This window comes from Haplochromis burtoni, unplaced genomic scaffold, assembly GCF_018398535.1.
Source record: "Haplochromis burtoni strain Fernald_Lab_line unplaced genomic scaffold, NCSU_Asbu1 Contig_356, whole genome shotgun sequence".
Classification (NCBI taxonomy): domain Eukaryota; kingdom Metazoa; phylum Chordata; class Actinopteri; order Cichliformes; family Cichlidae; genus Haplochromis; species Haplochromis burtoni.
Window position 1 is genome coordinate 67577 of NW_024582717.1, and position 19325 is coordinate 86901.

The 19325-nt window shown below is 39.6% G+C and overlaps 1 protein-coding gene across 6 annotated transcripts in view; it reads right to left on the bottom strand.

Annotated features, from left to right (window-relative positions):
• Nucleotides 1-17312, bottom strand: part of pam (peptidylglycine alpha-amidating monooxygenase) — a 44938-nt gene extending 27626 nt beyond the window's left edge. For 3 of the 6 annotated variants that reach the window (XR_006055457.1, XM_014340331.2, XM_014340328.2), the window contains exons 1-3: nt 17209-17310; nt 7956-8136; nt 7644-7764 (exon numbers count right to left, since the gene is read on the bottom strand). Coding sequence is in view for 5 of the 6 variants with exons in the window: in XM_014340331.2 (XP_014195817.1) it covers nt 7644-7764; nt 7956-8050 (216 nt within the window). In the remaining variant the exon portion in view is untranslated. Of the gene's footprint in view, nt 1-7643; nt 7765-7955; nt 9145-17208 lie in introns of those variants that run through there. The other 3 variants (XM_014340330.2, XM_014340329.2, XM_042228836.1) reach the window with 3 other exon arrangements.
• Between the last annotated feature and the right edge of the window lie 2013 nt (nt 17313-19325).

The window sequence follows — 19325 nt, forward strand, 5'->3', positions numbered from 1 at the left end:
TGCTCTATGTTAATAAAAGTGCCTGTGTGACATCTGGGACACAGCTTTGACTAAGAACTCTCTTTTTGTTCTTACTTTATGGCTTAAAAAAAAATAAATCGAGATATATATCTTATATCGCCGTCCAGGTAAAAAATATCGAGATATGAATTTTGGGTCATATCGCCCAGCCCTAGTTGCTATTAGAGCAGGGCGATATGGCCAAAAATATTTATCACGATATATTTTTGAAAATTTGCGATAACGATATAACTGACGATATAATTGATGTGAGACAAAATACAACTCCACAACAAAAAAAAATGCCATCCGTTTATTTTCACTTAAACAAGCAGCCGTTTTTTAGATGCATTAAAGCTATATAGAAATGTAACAGTGCAAATGCAAATTCCTTGCTGAAAGTTTAACCAAAAGGCATTTCCAGTAGAAATGGGCTGACATATCCTGAGCATAACCATGTATAATATCCACTGAAGTTAAAAAGAGGTGCTTTGCAACATTAAACTGCAGTGTGCCAAATAAAAAAATCAAATATGTATTTTTCGGACTATAAGGTGCACGGGATTAAAAGACACATTAAGCGAAACAAAGCAGTCAGATAAATCAAACTTCATTCAACTCATTCTTCTTGTTTCCTCCACTTCTGTACCTTTGATTCATTAATGCTGTATTCTATCACAGCTGCTCTATTCCCATGTTGTTGCAGTATATTAATGACTAACCTTGTATTGTGGATGGATTATCTCAGTTGTTCTCCTAACTGAAGTTTGGTCCGTTTACAGCATCCTGCCATGCGATTGCATTTGTCTCTAACCATCAGGAACCTTCATGTTAACTTTTATCGAGTGGAAAAGCGTTAGCGTTCATCCTCTAGCTTCACTGTTTATGTTATGCTAACATAGCTGTGTCGCTAGCGATCACGCAGCACATCATTATATACCACCTAGCCCAACTTCAGTAACCTTACAAACGTCACTGCTGTTTAGTTTTCTGTCTTCATTTATGTTGGAAGTGATAGCAGAGCTGTACATTTGAATTTTTTCAGCAATCTCTCAGTCAGAACATGCTATATCATGCTTAGGTAGCGAGCTAACTTCCGCTAACTTCTAACTCCGTTAAATGTAATAAATTCTGTTTTCATGGATGCCTGGATGTTAAACTTCATAGTTACACCTGGCAAAGCAGCAATGCTGATCGTTTTATTAAAGATGAAAGAATTTAGACAGTTTTTAACTCTCAGTGATGCTGAAGTGTTTGTTTGACTTTGGGACTTGAAAGGGATGGAGTTTAGGACCAGTGTTGCCAACTCCTCAGTAAGGAAAATCGCTATTGGTTGTCCTAAAAGTCGCTAGAAGTCGCTAAATGACGTCATCACCTAATTTGCATAATTGGTCATGCTAATCTAATTGTAACCTATGTTGTTGGAGAGAGAAATAACATCGTGGAAGAGACACAAAGTGAGTAAAAAACGTTCTAAATGCATTTAGAGTTTATTTAGAACTACAAATTAAATTTCTTTTAGCAATTTTCTTTTTTTTTAATGTCACAATTCCAACCCTGCTCCTTTACCCGGGCTTGGACCGGCAAAAGTGACCTGAAATAGGCACTCTGGTGGAGTTACTTTGTGTGTGTGTGTGTTTATAAGTAGTTTTAAACCTTGTGATCCACAAAACAGCATAAGAGTAAAAGAGTAAAAGAAGAACTGACTGCGTTGCAGCACCCGCTGCTTGTTGACAGTAAAAGCGATACGCACTTTCACGTCTTTTTTTAGCTCTTTCGGGTCTAAGGGGTCTGAAAACTTGCTAAATATAGCGACAAAGTCGCTAAGTTGGCAACACTGTTTAGGACCCAGATTACTCCCAGATTTACGAACGCCTTAGTCCAACAAATACGGCAATAACGACGGCCCGCTTGCATGTTCTACCAAAAAAAAAAAAAAAAAAAGTGCTTTGGTGGGTATCTGACGGACAAACACCAAACCAGTTCTACACCACTGAAGTGGCACCATTTTTACAAAGCCATTCTGGCTCATCCGTTTCACTCAACAATGCGCTTTCTCCCTTCTCATTCTCCGCTGCCGCTATTCTTTTTCGGCCATGTGCGTATGGAAAGAAAGGCACTGTGCATGCACGTTTTATCCATATTCCATTGCGATACTTCATTTTCTTATCGTTGCCTAACATTGTACTGGTATTACTGTGAACAGTATAATATGGCCCAGCCCTAGTTGCTATCACTTTGTATCTATCACTACGGCCTTTTTCCTCTGCTTATCCACCACTGCTATGTCTGGTTGGTTAGTCAACTACTAGTTTCTCCATCTGCATCTGGTCTCACAAGATCTTACTTTTGTCATTCTCACCACCTTTACACAGCCATACTCAGCACAGATGTTCCTGTATGCCCTGTCTGAAACAATCTTGCACCCTATATTTATATGCCAGATTGTTTCAGGGTCATCTTTGACCCTGCATCTGGGGATCCTGTCTCTATAGATCTTGTGCTTAGAGCTTGTTCCCATTGCTGCCATGAGTCATGCGTCTGAGCCATCTTTCAGTCCAACCTTCTCCAACCATTGGTAAGAATTTTCTATATCAGCCACCTTTCCTGTCTATTGGTAGTGCATGCTGTGCAGGGCAGTTTCTGTTCTTCCTCAGGTTTCTGTTGCCCAGGGCATTTACTAAGCACACGATGAGTTGCAGCCATCTTCCAGATGTACTCATGCATTTTGTTTTTTCACCCTGGATAGTGATAATGGCTCTGACACTCACTAGTCCTTGGCCTCCTTTCCACTTAGTGTGCAGTCTCAGGGTGCTGGACTTGGGGCGAAGCCTTTCAAGGCTTGATCAACCTCCATTGTTGCAGAACAGCTTTAAATTGTTAACCCATTTTGAGTTCCGTGAAAAAGTTTTTGGGTAACCTTACCTTTTGGGTTGTTGGGTTTTTTTTGTTGTTCTTGTTGTTTTTTTGTTGTTGTTTTTTTTACCTGTGGCAGTTAACCTTTGTATCATTTTAAACTATTTATTGGACTAGAACAACTTGAATTGTAGTAAATAACTGGAAAAATTGGGGTGTTCTAAAACGCTGACCAACTGTGTAAATAAAATTGAGTTGAATTTAACTGAATTCAAATCAATCCCAGTGAAAATCTGTGAGGTAAACTATAGACCAAAGGCCATGCCAGAAGACCATTACATCTGGAGGAACTTCTTTGAGATTGCCTAAATAAGGATGGGCTGGCATTGCGTATGAGATGAGGCCTGGCTCCAGGGTGGGGCACCCTATCCGGGGCAGAGTGAACTGTTCCTTGATGTTCTACTCTTCTAAATCCCTCTTTGTCTGGTCCCTCACCCAGAACCAATTTGCCATGGGAGACCCTACCAAGCGGCAAAGGCCTCCAGACAACATAGCCCGTGGGATCCCTGGGACACACAAACCCCTCCAGCACCAGCAGGTACCAATTCGCGGAGAAGCTATTCTATTCCATTCTATTTTAATTCTAAGCCTTCTTCTTCAAAGGTGTCTTCCTTTAAATGCATTATAGATCTTATACGTAATAAGTATTTCAAGGATTATTGTCGCAGTGGTATATATGCACTCACTGGTTTCAGTGATACTGTTAATAGGGATGGTGCATAGCGCAGTGTTTACATTTGTATACGTCTCCTCTGATGAGACATTGTGAGTGAGTTGGGGCAGTTGTGCTCTTGGTTGGGTGACTACTTTTAGTCTGGCCACATTGTCAGCTCAGTAGATGCATCGCAGGTGGCTATATATCATCTAGTATGCCTTAATCAGTATTTTAAAAATAAATAAATAAATCAAACCCTTTCACTCTGAGGGGGGGTGATATGTTTCTCAAGCATGGGTGCTCTACCAGATGCCTGAAAGTTTGAGGCTTTGGCACAGTACTAATTGTGTAATTCTTTATAATGACCTTTGTTGTGCCTGAAATCTGCTTGAGCCAATCTTCCAGTTTCGGGGTTAGAGCCCTCAATTCTTCTATTATTAAGGAACACTGTGGATTTTACCTTCCAGATCTGCTTCAGTTATTCACTCAACCCTGGCACTTCTCTATTTTCTTGTGTTCCTTCTGGCTGATGTTGCTGTCCCTTGGGACTACCACATGTATCACAACTGTGGTCTTCTATTCCTTGTCAACCAACACTGTGTCTGGTTGGTGGCCAACCAGATCTGCCTGTCTGGAAGCCCTTCAGGACCTTAGCCCCATTATTCTCAACCACCTTTAGTGATGTATCCCATTAGGGGATACATCTGTTGTCTCTGGGGCAAAATTTCTCTCTTGGCTCTTGATGAAGGCAGTCGCACTTTCTCCTTCTCCCTCTCCCTTATCTTTCACGCTTGGCATCTCATGTCTTTTGTATAGTCTCGCGTATTCTCTATCCCTAAGAGAGTCTTCCAGACTCTCTAAAAACCTAAAGAAGAATTATGGATTTGCTCAACTGGTCCCTTAATGGAACTGACAACTCCTAGGCTTGGGAGAGCCTAATTGTCCTGCAGAGACGTTTGCTGCCGGATACCCGATGGTCGGTTGCGTCGTGTGTCTTGTGACACTCTCGATGGAGGACATTGAATGAGATCTACCAATTCGGAACTATAATAACAGAGTTCTGGTTGATTGGAGCTGTCTCGGACCTGGCTTATCGAAGAACAAGAAGTGGCTACATATTTTCACACAACTGAGAACTTCTCAGTTGATGTGATGCATGATGTTTTGGAAGGAGTGGCCCAGTACGAACTGAAGTTATTGTTTTTGTATTTAAAAGAACAACATCTTACATTGGGAGAACTGAATTTGAGAATACAAAGTTTTGATTATGGATTCATGGAGAAAAACAATAGGCCAGTAGCTGTGAATTTAGGTGGAGAGTCTAATGATCTGGGACTGAATGCTATTCAGACATGATGCTTACTGAGGAATGTTCCCCTCATGTTTGGAGATTTGGTAACCTCTACTGACCAACATTGGGACCTACTACTTTTATTACTACAGATAGGAGAAAATACAATGTTAACTATGTTATCTCAAGGTATGTGTGTATATTTAAAACATTTGATTGTGGAACACTGTTCAAGATGTTGTATCCCCAGAAAAAACTTTTACCAAAGCACCATTTTCTTATCCATTATCCTCGCTGCATCCAAAAAAATAGGGCTTGTACTTCATAGTTGGTGCATGTGCTATGAAGGTAAGCACAATTTTTTCAAGAAACAGCTCAAATCATTCAAAAATATCACCAAAACGCTGGCCAAAAAACACCAGGATTATATGGCATACATTTGGCAATCTTCAACAACCTTTAGTCGGTTAGACATTGGTCCAGGAAAAATGGTGTCTTTAGATATGGTAAAAGGAGGTTCTGGAATTGCAATAGCAATGCAACTGCCAAATAGAGTTCAAGTTATGAAAGTGAACTGGGCTAAACAGAATGGTATTGTTTACCGCCCACATTTGGTTATTTGTGGCAAAGTAGTGTCTGAAATGCCTGTGTTTTACCAGATTGAGTCAGTTCTGATAATACATGAGAAACTGGTACTTCTCACTTTGCCATTATGTACAGTAGCCTTTCAAGAACATTTCCACGCTTATGAGTTGACCAGGACAAAGCAAGATTTAGTTGTCTTTCATGTTGACAGCCTGCATTATCCCAGGCCTTTTGACATACAATTGTCGTATGGAGTGAATGACAACGCTCTCTTTGTGGTCCCATATTGCTTTCTCTGGTGAGCATAATAGCTACTGTCATTTGTAAGAGTTTGTTATGCTAATAAATGCTGTTACTGTAACCTGTATGTTTGTAGTTATTTTCATAATATAGGATAGATCACAGCCATTTAGAAATATAGCATCATATGATAAATATGAAAAAATAATGAAAATGAAATACTATTACACACTAGAGTGAACTTGGACTAAAAATAACTCTATAAAGTGAAATCATATTACTCTAAACAGTGTGAATAACCCTCAGTGTTAAATATTTTTACACATTTTGTTGTTAATTTTGACACTAAACTGAGTAGAATTAACACTAAAAAGTTAACACTGGCCATAGAGTAAATTTTACTCTAATTTTGAGTGGGACCAAATGTTATCTGAAGCAGAGTTAAAATCAACTCTGTAAGTGTAAAATTGACACTCTGTTTTTTACTGTGTAGCAAGGAGCAGACGGCTGAGTTTATTGAACTTCACTGAAACAACCCGCAAATTTCATTAAAATTTAATAAACTATCATCTTGTCTTTATTTTTAGTTAGCACATACCTTAAACACTTCAAGCTGACTAATCGCAAAAATAATTGGTGACTAGTCGACTATCGAAATAATTGTTTGTGGCAGCCCTAGTGCTGAGACGTTTTTTTTCTGTTCTCAAACTGATCTCCCTGTTGGAGCTCAGTCTGGGGGGAGTTCTTTTTCATCCTCATCTTTCCTCATGTTGTGCATTTTCCATTGTTATACCTCTCTGACCTGTCTTCCTCGTGTGATGTTTGTGTATGGTCGGAAGGGTAAGATGGTGCTGGCAAAGGTCACAAAAGCAGAAAGGTGATCATGTATCCATCCAGAGTTGTGCCAGAAACTTGTTAATGGCTACCAAAAGCATTTGGTTAACCTACAACTTGTTTAAGGACACTGAATATTACTGGGCGTATATATAAATATATTTGAGCCTGCATGTATTAAATGTGTGGACAAAGAAAAATCATGTTTTAAAAATTAAACTTGTGCACTAAATTCTTTTATTTTAAAGTCATTAACTATATAAGCTATACAATCATTCTACTTTATTTAAAAGAACAGGTCAAACAACTAATTATAAGCCCCAAATTACCATGGCATTCATACCCTTGATAAGTGCGCATAAACTTCTGAAACAAACAACTGATAGATAGGGCTGTTCGATATAACGATATATATTGGATGACGATATAAAAACATCTATCGTTTCATTTTACGCTATCGTTTGCTTCATGGTGTCGCAAAATAAACAGTTCACGGCAATATTTTTTCATCGTTTTGATGGTCACTGTAGTGGCTATATTAATTTCTTAAAGTTCTTTCTTTCTCTTATATTTAATATAACCACACTATGGACGGACAAGCACAACAAGTTAGCAACAACGACCGTAAAACCACCGCATGTCCGCTTGTTTATTTTCCACATAAACCTTTCACAATAAAGCTCAAGATCCTGTTGAGACTTTTCAAAATAAACTGAATCACGTGAAAGAGTATGAAGAGTGTTTACAGATGAGACGCAAAAAAGAGCCGCCAGGTGCTAAAAAATAAACCTTAGAGTCAAATGTTAGAACAGGCTTTTCCCTGCAGCACGCCGTGTAATAAATACTCACAAAGAAAACGGCGGCCATTACAACTTATGTTTGAGAAGGTATAGTTTCATGTATCGGTTAAAACATTAGACTCCAGGTACAAGACGCCCAGCTGGAAACACTTCACGCAAGTCGAGCTGCCCGAGATTCACAGAATATACAGAAAATTTTATATTTTTGTGATTTATATCGTTATCGGGACGATGGATGTTTTATATCGGGATATGTGATTTTGGTCATATTGCACATCCCTACTGATAGACACACACCAACATTGAGTGGAAACACACTTACCCCAGTTGGGATAACACCAGGCATGCGAAGATCCACAGAGAAGTTGTATGGATTTGCTATTATCTGCTGCTGATTAGTCCTGGACACACATTTACTGGGATTCAGAACATTTTCCTGAGAACTTCAGTAATACAGACAAAATCAATTATTAATAACATGTTCAATTACACCAAAAACACATCAAAACAAGAACCAGCATACCATATCATATACCAATCCATACATTTTTGTGTTTTTATAATTAAAGTTGCTTTAACAGCCTAGTAAGGCTGTAGCTAGACAAAAAATAAAACAATATGTGTATATTTTTACCTTTTAGACACATGCAGAGTACTTTGTATTTTCAAACTGTGGCTGTAAAGAATGAATGTTAGCACCACCACACAGGATGCAGGAACTCCCATCATTCCAGTGATTATCAGTGTAATGTCTCTATGCTGAAAATGTAAAAATAGATGCTGTCACTGTCAAACAAAAATCCTGGAGCAGAAACCTGGAGAACAAAAACAAAAAACAAAAACATGCTAAATGCAAAAGTGACAGATATAGAACCCAATAAGGCAGCAATATATAATTATTTTGTTAACAAAACGTGTCCATTAGACAGTAAACACTGTTTAATTGACACATCTACCTGGTGAGTTTGATATAATATTAAAGCTTAGGGGAGTAAAGTTTAATGCGAGATAAAATATCATGATATTACAGAAACCACAAAATTTCACGTTACTGAAAAGGTCAAGGTTGTTTTTGAATAGATGTAGAGATGGAAATTGATGGGAATTCACTTTCTATACTAGTCTTAGAATTTAAATCATAATGGAATTATCACAGAATTTTTCAGCTGGCCCAAATTGGTTTCAGATTCATCTACAACTACAACATCTACAACTCTTTCCATTCATAGAGTGTGTTAATTATTATCCAGTAAGGATACCATTGTTCCCTAAAGGGTGGACATGAAACTGCAGGATCTAGGATTGAGCAGCTCTCTCTGCAGCTGGATCCTTAACTTCCTGTCTGACAGACACCAGGTGGTCAGACTGGGCAGCATCACCTTATCCCCAGTCATAATGAAAACTGGTGCTCCACAGGGGTGTGTACTGGGCCCTCTCCTGTACTCACGCTACACCACAACTGCACGGCCACTAACAACTCCAATTTCATTGTTTCAGGTTTTGTGGACAACACAACAGTGATGGGTCTTATCACCAAAGGTGATGAGGCAGCTTACAAGGTGCGAAAAGAATCATCTCATCCTTAACGTCACAAAGACAAAAGAGATGATAGTGGACTTCTGAAGGTGTAGAGAAGCAAATGTCCCCATTACCATCAATGGCGCTGCTGTGAGTGAGCAGCTTTCGTTTCCCAGGTGTACGTGTGTGTGTGTGTGTATATATATATATATATATATATATAGCATATATAAAAGACGAACGTCTATTGTTTCTTCTCGGGTTTCACCCCAAGTCCAGCACCCTGAGGCTGTACGCTAAGCGGAAGGAAGGGGGCCGGGGACTGGTGAGTGTCAGCACCACAGTCCAGGATGAGACAAGGAACATCCAAGAATACATTGGGAAGATGGCCCCAACTGACCGAGTGCTCAGTGAATACCTCAGGCAGCAGAAACCCAAGAAAGAGGAGGGAGACGAGGAACCATCATGGTCCCCGTGGTAATCGGAGCACTAGGTGCGGTGACTCCCAAGCTAGGCGAGTGGCTCCAGCAGATCCCGGGAATAACATCGGAGATCTCTGTCCAGAAGAGCGCAGTCCTGGGAACAGCTAAGATACTGCGCAGGACCCTCAAACTCCCAGGCCTCTGGTAGAGGACCCGAGCTTGAAGGATAAACCGCCCGCAGGGGCGTGCTGGGTGTTTTTTTTATATTTCTTATATTTTTGTTCATTTAATCAATTCAGGATTTATTGAATCGATATTGCATTATTTAAGAACTAAAATCAATTTGAATCGGGGAAATCGATTTTTTAAACCCACTCTAAGTCACATATGACATCTAACGGTCTTGTGGACATAATGGTTGATTTTGTAACATGAGGGTGTGCTGCCTCACGTTGTTTGATGAGCTCTAACAAAAGTTCCAAGCTAAATAATGCAATCATCACCACAAAAGTGATAAACTAAAATGCTCCCCCACGCCCCCGTATGTTCTGTGTCATTGTGGTATTTTAATGTCATCAGTCTGAAATGCACTGACTTCCTCAAAATGTCTTGCTTAACTCATAGTCTCATTGGTCCAACACAAGTACTAATTTATTAGTATTATTCATACATACAACAAATGCAGCAAAACAATTAACAGCAATGAAAAAGTAGTTCATTTCAGGTGAGCAGACTAGCAGGGCAAAGTTATGTCGATATGGTGTGATCAATAGTCCAATATAAAGCCCTAACCCCTGAGTCCAAACCCTATCCCTAATGCCTTGACTGCCACAGACAAGCAGGGATCAGGCGATTGGCATTTTGACTGCTAAAATGAATCCTGCAACTGTAACCAAATTGCTATATTGTTCCATTTTCAAGACCTCTTTGAATATTTAACCCAAAAGAGTTGATGGGCATGCCATGTGTCCAAATAAAATGACAGATTTTAGATGACATAGCACAAGACCCACTCTCATCAAGTCAGAAGTGCAGACTTAAAACTATGGGCTCAAATTGTGGTCATAAATATTTTGTACTTGTAAATCAGGATTTGTATGTGTAAAGATAATTTGTGTGTGTGTAAAAAAGTTTTGTATGTGTAAAAAGAATTTGTGTGTGTGTAAAAAAGATTTGTGTGTAAAAAGAATTTGTGTGTGTGTAAAAAAGATTTGTGTGTAAAAAGAATTTGTGCGTGTGTAATAAAGATGTGTATTTGTAAAAAGAATTTGTGTGTGCTTAATAAAGATGTGTATGTGTAAAAAGAATTTGTGTGTGCATAAAAAAGATTTGTATGTGTAAAAAGAATTTGTGTGTGGAGTTAGCCAAAAAATACGTGTGAAACTCTGCACTCAAGTTTCAAGTTACAAGTACGAATTTTGACCCTATTTTTCTTCATTTCATCTGATTGGCCAATGTCATATCAATCACAAATTTAACAATCCAATTGGAGAACAGATGGGTTTGGCTAATGGAGGGGTGCTTTATGGAGCTTCAGGTCCTTGAAGGGAATAAATGCCCTTTTACATGCCAGCCCAGCATTTTATTCATCACCACGATGGAAAACAGTCTGTGGTGGTCCGAGTTTGGTGATTTTTGTGTCACAGGTTTACGTGCTTAATACAGGGACCTCCAGAGCCTTTTCAACATCCATTGGATGTACAACGTACAGCTTATTACACCAGCATGCATCTGCTCTTATATAACTATTATTAGTTTACAGCTTTAAGCCCCACGCCCCCGGTACCGGGGGCAAAAAGGAGGAGATCACATTTAATCGGTTATAACACGGGGTGAGAAATATAAGTCCAGACATGTGTGGTATCCACAGAAACCTCTGAATCTCAGCTAAAATGTCATATAACCAATTTCTACAACCACCAAACACATGGAAAACAAGCCATGATTAAAAGAGCAGTTACGTAAATGTGCAGAAGACCGCCAAACAAACAAAATCAAACCGGAAATTCTCCAGACTTCATGTAACCGGCTAAAGATAGGCTGGTTAGCCTCCAGAGCTATCACTGACTCCACACACCAAGTTTCACCACGATCAGACCAAAATTCACTGAATGAGCCGCAAAAGAAGACCACAAAAACACATAGCGACACAAATGCGCTAAGACAGAGATTGGCTTACGGTCCCAATTTCCTCTGTTAATTTCCAGTAGCCGGTAGCCTGTAGCCGTGATTATCAGTAGTTACCACTGCCTACCTAGCTGCATCAGAGCCGTTTTCAGTCAACAACCTCCATTTTAGACCCACCTACAGACACGTGACTGGACAGACAGCCACATGCAGTAAATTTGGGCCCACATGGGATTTTGGCATTCAACGTCTGATTGGTCAAAGGAGCTTGCAAAGAAAAGGAGCAAAGAAAAGGAGCTTTGCAAGCTCCTTTAACTACAATGACCTGGATGACTGAGAACCTTCACAGACAACGTCTGATTGATTGAAGTGACGTGAACGTGGCATCGTTACTTTGATTCTATTGGCTAAAACGATTAAAAAGAGGTGTCAATCATGCAAATTGACCAAAAGAAACCAAAGTTACAGCCCCTCGGAGTTTAAAGGGCCAGAGACCAATTAAACGCTTCATGCGCACTGCAGAAAAGGGCCATTACCATGTAAATGTGTGGTTAATTCTTCAAAAATATATTTTAAAAAAAGCATTTTTAGGCCTGTTAATAAAATTTATTAATTTCTGCTCTTTAATACCTAAAAAATTCAACTGGCATGGTGTCCAATTGTGTGCCAAAATTGGACATTTTTGTACAACGTCTGGATATTCATGTATTGACAGGGCTGTAATTTTTCACTGTTTCACTTTAGAAACATAAATCTTTGCACAGATGATGTTTATATGTTGGTTACTGAAATCCTGGAACCAAATGTGATCTGAGGCATATTTTTAAAAGGGTTATATTAGGGCTGCTCAATTAATCGAATTTTAATCACGATTACGATCTGGGCTTTCAACGATCATTAAAAATGACTGAGCCGATTATTAGCCCCTCCCTCGTGCTTTACTCTCGCGCTGCTCCGTGTGGCAAATCGAGCGCACCTCTCTGCATTTCGAACACGGTCACAACAATTAAGAGGACCCGAGGGAAGCTCGGAAAGCTAAGCAGAAGTTATTTGGAGAGGAGAGTGACTGCCGTTGGTTGAAAAGAGAGGTAAAAAAAAAAAACTTCAGTGGTGTGGAAACATTATGGGTTCGCGGAGTCAGACGTGGATCAAGTAGACATAGTGTGTAAACTTTGCTACGGTGTCGTAGCTGCACCACAGAGCAACACTGCAAAGTTCACTAAACATAGATGTTTACATTTTTCATTTATTTTTATATTGCAAACATTTGCACTGTTATCAGTATTTGCACACTATTTTATATTATTTTTTAAAGTCATTATTCAATACATTGTTATTGTTAACCCTTTAAATCCCTGTAGAACCGGAACCGCGTAAGCTAGCGCAATAATTTGTTTTGCATATGAAACCGGATGGGGGGGGGGGGGGGGGGGGGGGGGGGGGGGGGGGGGGGGGGGGGGGGGGTTGTACTTACATCTTATGCCATCAGCTTGTCCTCGGTCACGGTTTCCTTCCACATAAAGCTTTGCAAAAATCTGCATAAAAAGCCTTGCAGGAACAAAAACATAATATTCCAGAAACACGCTTTGCCGATCCGATCAGCTGTTCGTAACACTTCCCACAGTGAAACAAGACGTCAGCGAACTATCGCATGTCCGCCATTTCCTGCCCGAAACCGGAAGTGACGTCATTTTCGCGGAAAATGTAGTTTTTTACTTGTAGGCCTTAAAAGCCTATACTGGTGTTTTCTATAAGTCATGTTTGACTTTTCTGAATAGTTCTGGGATGCTTAGAACTCGAATTGCACTGCTGGAAATAGTTTATTTTGATGCACCTGCTGTTTTCTTTGCAAATTTGCATCATAGGATTGTTTTTTGTTTTTCCTGCAGTATATAAAAATTGGCTGTATCTCCAAAATAAAACTATGAAGACACTCAAAATAAATTTCCTGTGGTGGGAAACTATTTTTTGCAACTTTTTTGTATTTAAAGTTTTGAGGGATAAGCCTCTTAAATTTCTCCAAGTAGAAATATATGTAAAAACAAAAACGATTTTCAATTTTTTTGTAGTTTATTGCACTTTTTTGCAATTAATGTAATTACTATGGACTTAATGCATACATATTATTAAAATATGGGCTATAACAGTTGCATTGATGTATAGCAACTTGAAATACTCCCAAAAATGGCACTACAGCATGTAAAAAAATATATGTATAAGCTCTGGCGGACTTGTTTCTATGGTAGGTCTTAAAGGGTTAAATAAATATCGTCAAATAATCGAGATCTCAATTTCAGTGAAAATAATCGTGATTATCATTTTTGCCATAATCGAGCAGCCCTAGGTTATATGCTAAAAATTAAAAAAAAAAAATTAGGCAAGGATAAAATATACTTACTTTTTCTGTGTTCCAGTCTCAGTAACTGTGACACAGTAATATCTGCTTCAATATTTACACCGCTGATGAAATCTCACAAGTGTTAGCTTTATTTTGATACCAGGATTGTAAGGACAGAGTTTGTAATTGCAGAGAAATAATTAATTAGATTTGGGCATTACATTTTCGAGCAGGAAGCTCAGAAACCCCCTTGGGGCTTAAGAGGTTAAGGTATGTGCTAACTAAAAAAAAAGCCAAGATGATAGTTTATTAAATTTTAATGAAATTTGCAGATTGTTTCGGTGGAGTTTAATAAACTCAGCCATCTGCGCCTTGCTATCTAAAATATAAAAGGACACCTGAGTATATTCTCGACCATCTCACACTTCTGACAATTAGTTGTCTGCTTGACGTGTATTCAGCTGTGTAAAAACTATAACTTTAATCTCAGCCAAATCGATTTACTCAGGAACAAATAAAATACTGAAAAAAAAAACCAAACAATAACATTTTTAAGTTATCTAAGTGACTCATATATCATGTTTAACCTGAGTAGCAAAAGACGGCGGTGGGCTTGAAAACAATTTGCCGGGAGTCCGGTGTTCTCACGGGCTCTATCGAGACTTGAGCTATGTTGTCCGGTATCGAGCTACGATACCGGACACTGCTTCTTCTTCTTCTGGGTTTAACAGCAGCTGGCATCCTTGTACATGCAGTGCTGTCATCTTCTGTTTCAGTCCATTATTACACTCTTAAATACTACTACTTATTCCTGCGTCTTTTGGGATCTTACAAAGCTTCAAACGACGCGTCAACTATTAAATTAGTCATTGATGATTTTGATAGTCGACGTAATCGTGACTAGTCGACTAATCGTGGCAGCCCTAACATCCATCCATCTTCTTTTGCTTTTCCAGGGCCTGGTCGCGGGGGCAGCAGCCTAAGCAGCCACCTCCTCCAGCTTGTCTGAAGGAACACCAAGGCGTTCCCAAACCAGCCGAGATATAATCTCTCCAGCGTGTCCTGGGTCTGCCCCGGGCCTCCTCCTGGTGGGACATGCCCAGAACACCTCACCCAAGAGGCACCTCAGGAGGTATCTTTGTCAGATGCCCAAACCACCTCAACTGGCTCTTTTTCATGTGGAGGAGCAGCAGCTTTACTCTGAGACCCTTCCAGATGGCTGAACCTCTCACCCTTTCTCTAAGGGAGAGGCCAGCAACCCTTCTGAGGAAGCTCATTTTTGCCGCTTGTGATCGCGATCTCGTTCTTTCGGTCACTACCCACAGCTCTCTCTTCACCACAGCGGACTGATACCGGGTTCACATCACTGCAGCCACAGCACCAATCCGTCTGTCGATCTCCCGCTCTCTTCTCCCATCACTCGTGTACAAAACCCAGAGATACTTATACTCCTCTGACCGGGAGTGGGCCCTCCATCCTTTTCCAGCTAAGGACCATGGACTCAGTTTTGGAGGTGCTGATTCTCATTCCCACCGCTTCACAATGAGTTGCGAAATATTCCAGTGCGAGCTGGACGCCATCACCCAATAAAGCCAAAAGAACCACATCCTCCGCGAAAAGCTGAGATGAGATTCTGAGACCACCCAAGTGAAAGCCTTCCGCTACGTCTCTAGGCTAGAAATTCTGTCCATAAAAACTGTGAACAGAATCGGTGAAAAAAGGGAACCAGGGAACCCCTGGCATAGCCAGCAACTTACTGCCGGCTATGCAACGGTTGTATAAGGATTGAATGGCCCATAGCAATGGGCCAAACACCCCATACTCCTGGAGCACCTTCCACAGGACACTCCGAGGGACACAGTTGAATGCATTCTCCAAATCCACAAAACACATGTAGACTGGTTAGGCCAACTGTCATGCACCCTCAAGTATCCGTGAGAGGATAATAACCTGGTCCAGTGTTCCACGACCAGGATAAAAACCACATTGCTCCTCCTGTATCCGAGATTCGACAAACAGATGCACCCTACTTTCCAGCACCCTGGAACAGACTTTCCCAGGGAGGCTGAGGGGACGACATAGATATTGTCTGTCTTATTGTGGACACGAACTAATTTTTGGAGTGGCACAAATGATTTGTGTGGCATGATTATGATTATTATTTTATAGATAGTTATACAAAAAAAGCTTGAGACATTTTCTGCATTTTAATTCTGTTTTCATTGTAAAAAAAAATCTTTTTCCTACTGAGATTTTTTGTTTTGTGTGATTTTAGGTCTATTGTGTTAATACAGTATGTGAAAATGAAAATATAACTGTTAATTGAGACAAAACGCACATATTGACTCAAATTTGCCTTAAAATTCAACATGCCAAAAGAATATGCTGGAAGTGGATCAAGTGGATCAGGAAAACCTTTAGGCAAGTTTATGTGTGTGTCAGACTCTCTTGCAATTTATCTAGAGCTATAGTTCTAAATGCTTTCTGAAGGCCTTTCGGGGATTTTCAGAGAAAGCAGTATCTGAACAGTATTTGAAAGTCATGTCCTTAAGAAATAGTAAAAAATGCTATCTGAATGAGGCTTGTAGCAAAACGTGCTTTGAAACAGTCTTTTCAATTTTTTCTTTTCAAATACTCAAAAACGTAAATGTGATGATAACATCATTATGGCAAAATCCAAACAACAACAACTGCTTTTCTCCTCTACTTGAAACCCAGAGAATGCTTATTAATGGCGAAAGAAAAATAACCGAGATGCTTTGCTTGCTTGGTGACTCATCATCTGTTAACAGATAACAGAGTAGGGTGGCTTTAACAGAGGAGGAGTGAGAAGGGGAAGCTCTGTTGACATCAGAACCCAGGAGACGGAGGAAACTATGGAAACAGGGCTATTCCCACACGTCAAAAACAATGCAAGGCTTACTGAACATCTTCACATGTATACTATTACGTACATACTAACATTAAGCATCTTTTAAAAAACAAAAAAAGATCATTGCAATATAAGGGTAGACACGTTCATACATTTTATGACATGACAGCTAGTCGGTGCCTATAACGACAAGCGTGTAGCTATTACGTGAGAATTTATTTATTCGACTGATTGATTGATTGAGCGTTTGTTTTTTAATAATGCAAAAATAGCACTGGCGTGACGACTAAACATATGTCACGCCTGGACATAGACCGGAAGCTACAAAGGGAAAATGCATCGATTTAGCGAATCGATACATATACATGACCTTATATCTAAGCAAGCGAAATCTAAAGAAAAATGTAGCTAGGGGTTTCCTACAACTAGGTCTACCTTATCAGGTTACTAAAAAGGCAACTTTATTATCGGTTTTCCACATAAGCTAACGCCCGCCATCTGTTAAGCTGGTTCGTTTTTTGTCAGGTTATCAGTTTCACTACAATAGCAAAAGTACTATAGAGCTTGATTAAAGATTCTGAAGATATGAATTTTGAAAGTGAAAAGATACCTGCACGCTGCCACTAAGCGTCTTCCACTCGCCTGTTATTGTAATAACCTATGCTTCCTTGAGCTTAAGCAGTGGCGTCCACACTTTCACTTTTCAGAGTAAAAGCCGGCATTTCATTATTTATTATTTTCATATAGACTCAGAAAGGCCTCATCACAGTGTAGTTATTCCAACCCCTGAAACTTGAATATGGGGAATAAAAACGGAATATTTTGGGTAAGTCATATTTAGTTCGGTGAACTACTATGCTTTTATTCTGGAAATCTGAAAGGAAGTTTTTTTCTTGATACGTTTGATGGTGGATGGGGTAGCAGACATGTTGCTATCCTCAAAAAGTACCTCCTGAGTCATAACACCATGTGAACCCTAGTTACGGTAGGCATCTTCGTAAATAACGCTAATTAATAGATATGCTTCATCACCTCTATGTGGGCTTCCTTGTGTTATTGCTCTACATTAGCTAAACGTAAGATTGCTCTGCCTGACACCATTTAGCTGTATCTCATTGTTGTAATATAACTTAACATGAAATTATTTTACATTTGCACATTTGTTCCATTTTAAAACCGTGCGAAGAATATCACGCGCTGAAATGCACGTAGTCAAAGTCTTACGCATGCCCAAAAGCCACTATTTTATGCCTGCCGCCATCTGTGGTATTTAATTACTTGGGGATCTTTAGTGTGGGTTTATTATTATACTTTAAGCATGATCGATTCTCGTGGGAAGAAGTAGGCAAAGAAGCGCAAATGACAGTCACCTGACCCAAAGGCACAGGGAACGCTCTTGTCCACTGGTAAAAACCACATGGTACTAGCAGTGCCCATCGCAGATTTTAGCCCTTCTGCAGGAGACTAGTTCCGAAGTCCAAGGTCATTTTCTTTTCTTTTTTTCCATTTCCAAACAATCTCGCTAGCAGTTGTCACCATCTTACCAAGCTTTTTGGGTGATTTTGTAGCCCTTTCCAGCCTTGTGCAGGTCTACAACCTTGTCCTTGACGTCCTTTGACAGCTCTTTGTCTATGGAGATGGAGAGGGGGGAATGGAGGTTGAGGTCAGAATAAGTCTCCCACTGCTCAATGGAAATGAATCTACCATAAAAATTTATAGCCTTTTGTTGCTCAGAAGAGACTCAAATAATTAGTTCCCCCTCGCTATATCATCTCTAACTTTTAAATGCCTATTTTTATGCCTATTATGTATGTCATGTCATTGAACAAGTTTTACTGTTTTAACACACTGTTATTGGGCCTATTTGGCTAAGGAACTGTAATTTTAGTGTTTCAGCCTGTTCAGTATAATGAGCATTTTCTCTATAAGCGTAACAAAACAAAGATTACATTTCTAAGAATTACTTACTTATACTACTTATACATAACTCATTGAAATATATAAAGTCATTGTACTCTACAGTATGTTGCAAACTGCAGTATGTCAATCTGCAATACAGGGTTGACAAGTGACCAGACTTAAAAATTTGGCAGGGTATGAATAAATTATTTCTCCTACTATATACAGCAGTTGAATTGTCTTGTGTGTTTGTCTGTTTCATTAGAACTGATAAATGCAAAGTAAACCATTCCTCGTCATATAAGTGACTTTCTATATGCTATGCTACCTAGTTGCTTGGTTTTGTTGTTTAATAAGCAATGTCATTGTGTGGTTTTATGCTAATTTTATCAGACTGCAATGTACCGTCTTCCTCGAACTGCCCTGCTTAACTAACAGCAGATAGATGGGTGCAAAGAGAGTGCAGGGTTGGTGTTGGTTCCATTGAATGGAACTCTTAATGCTTTAGCATAGCAGTACCTTTTGGATAATTTCATGCTCCTAACAATTTGGGGGTGGCCTATTCCTGTTCCAACATATATGGGAACCAGTCACAAAGCAAGCTCCATAAAGACATGGACGAGGGAATTGAGAATGGAAGAACATGACTGGCCTGCACAGAATCTTGACCTCAACCTGATAGAACACCTTTGGGATAAATTAGAGCCTGCCTGTGAGCTAGGCATTCTTGTCCAACATCAGTGCTTGACTTCACAAATGTGCTTCTGGAAGAATGGTCAGAAATTCCCATAGACACACTCCTAAACCTTGTAGAATGCCTTCCTAGAA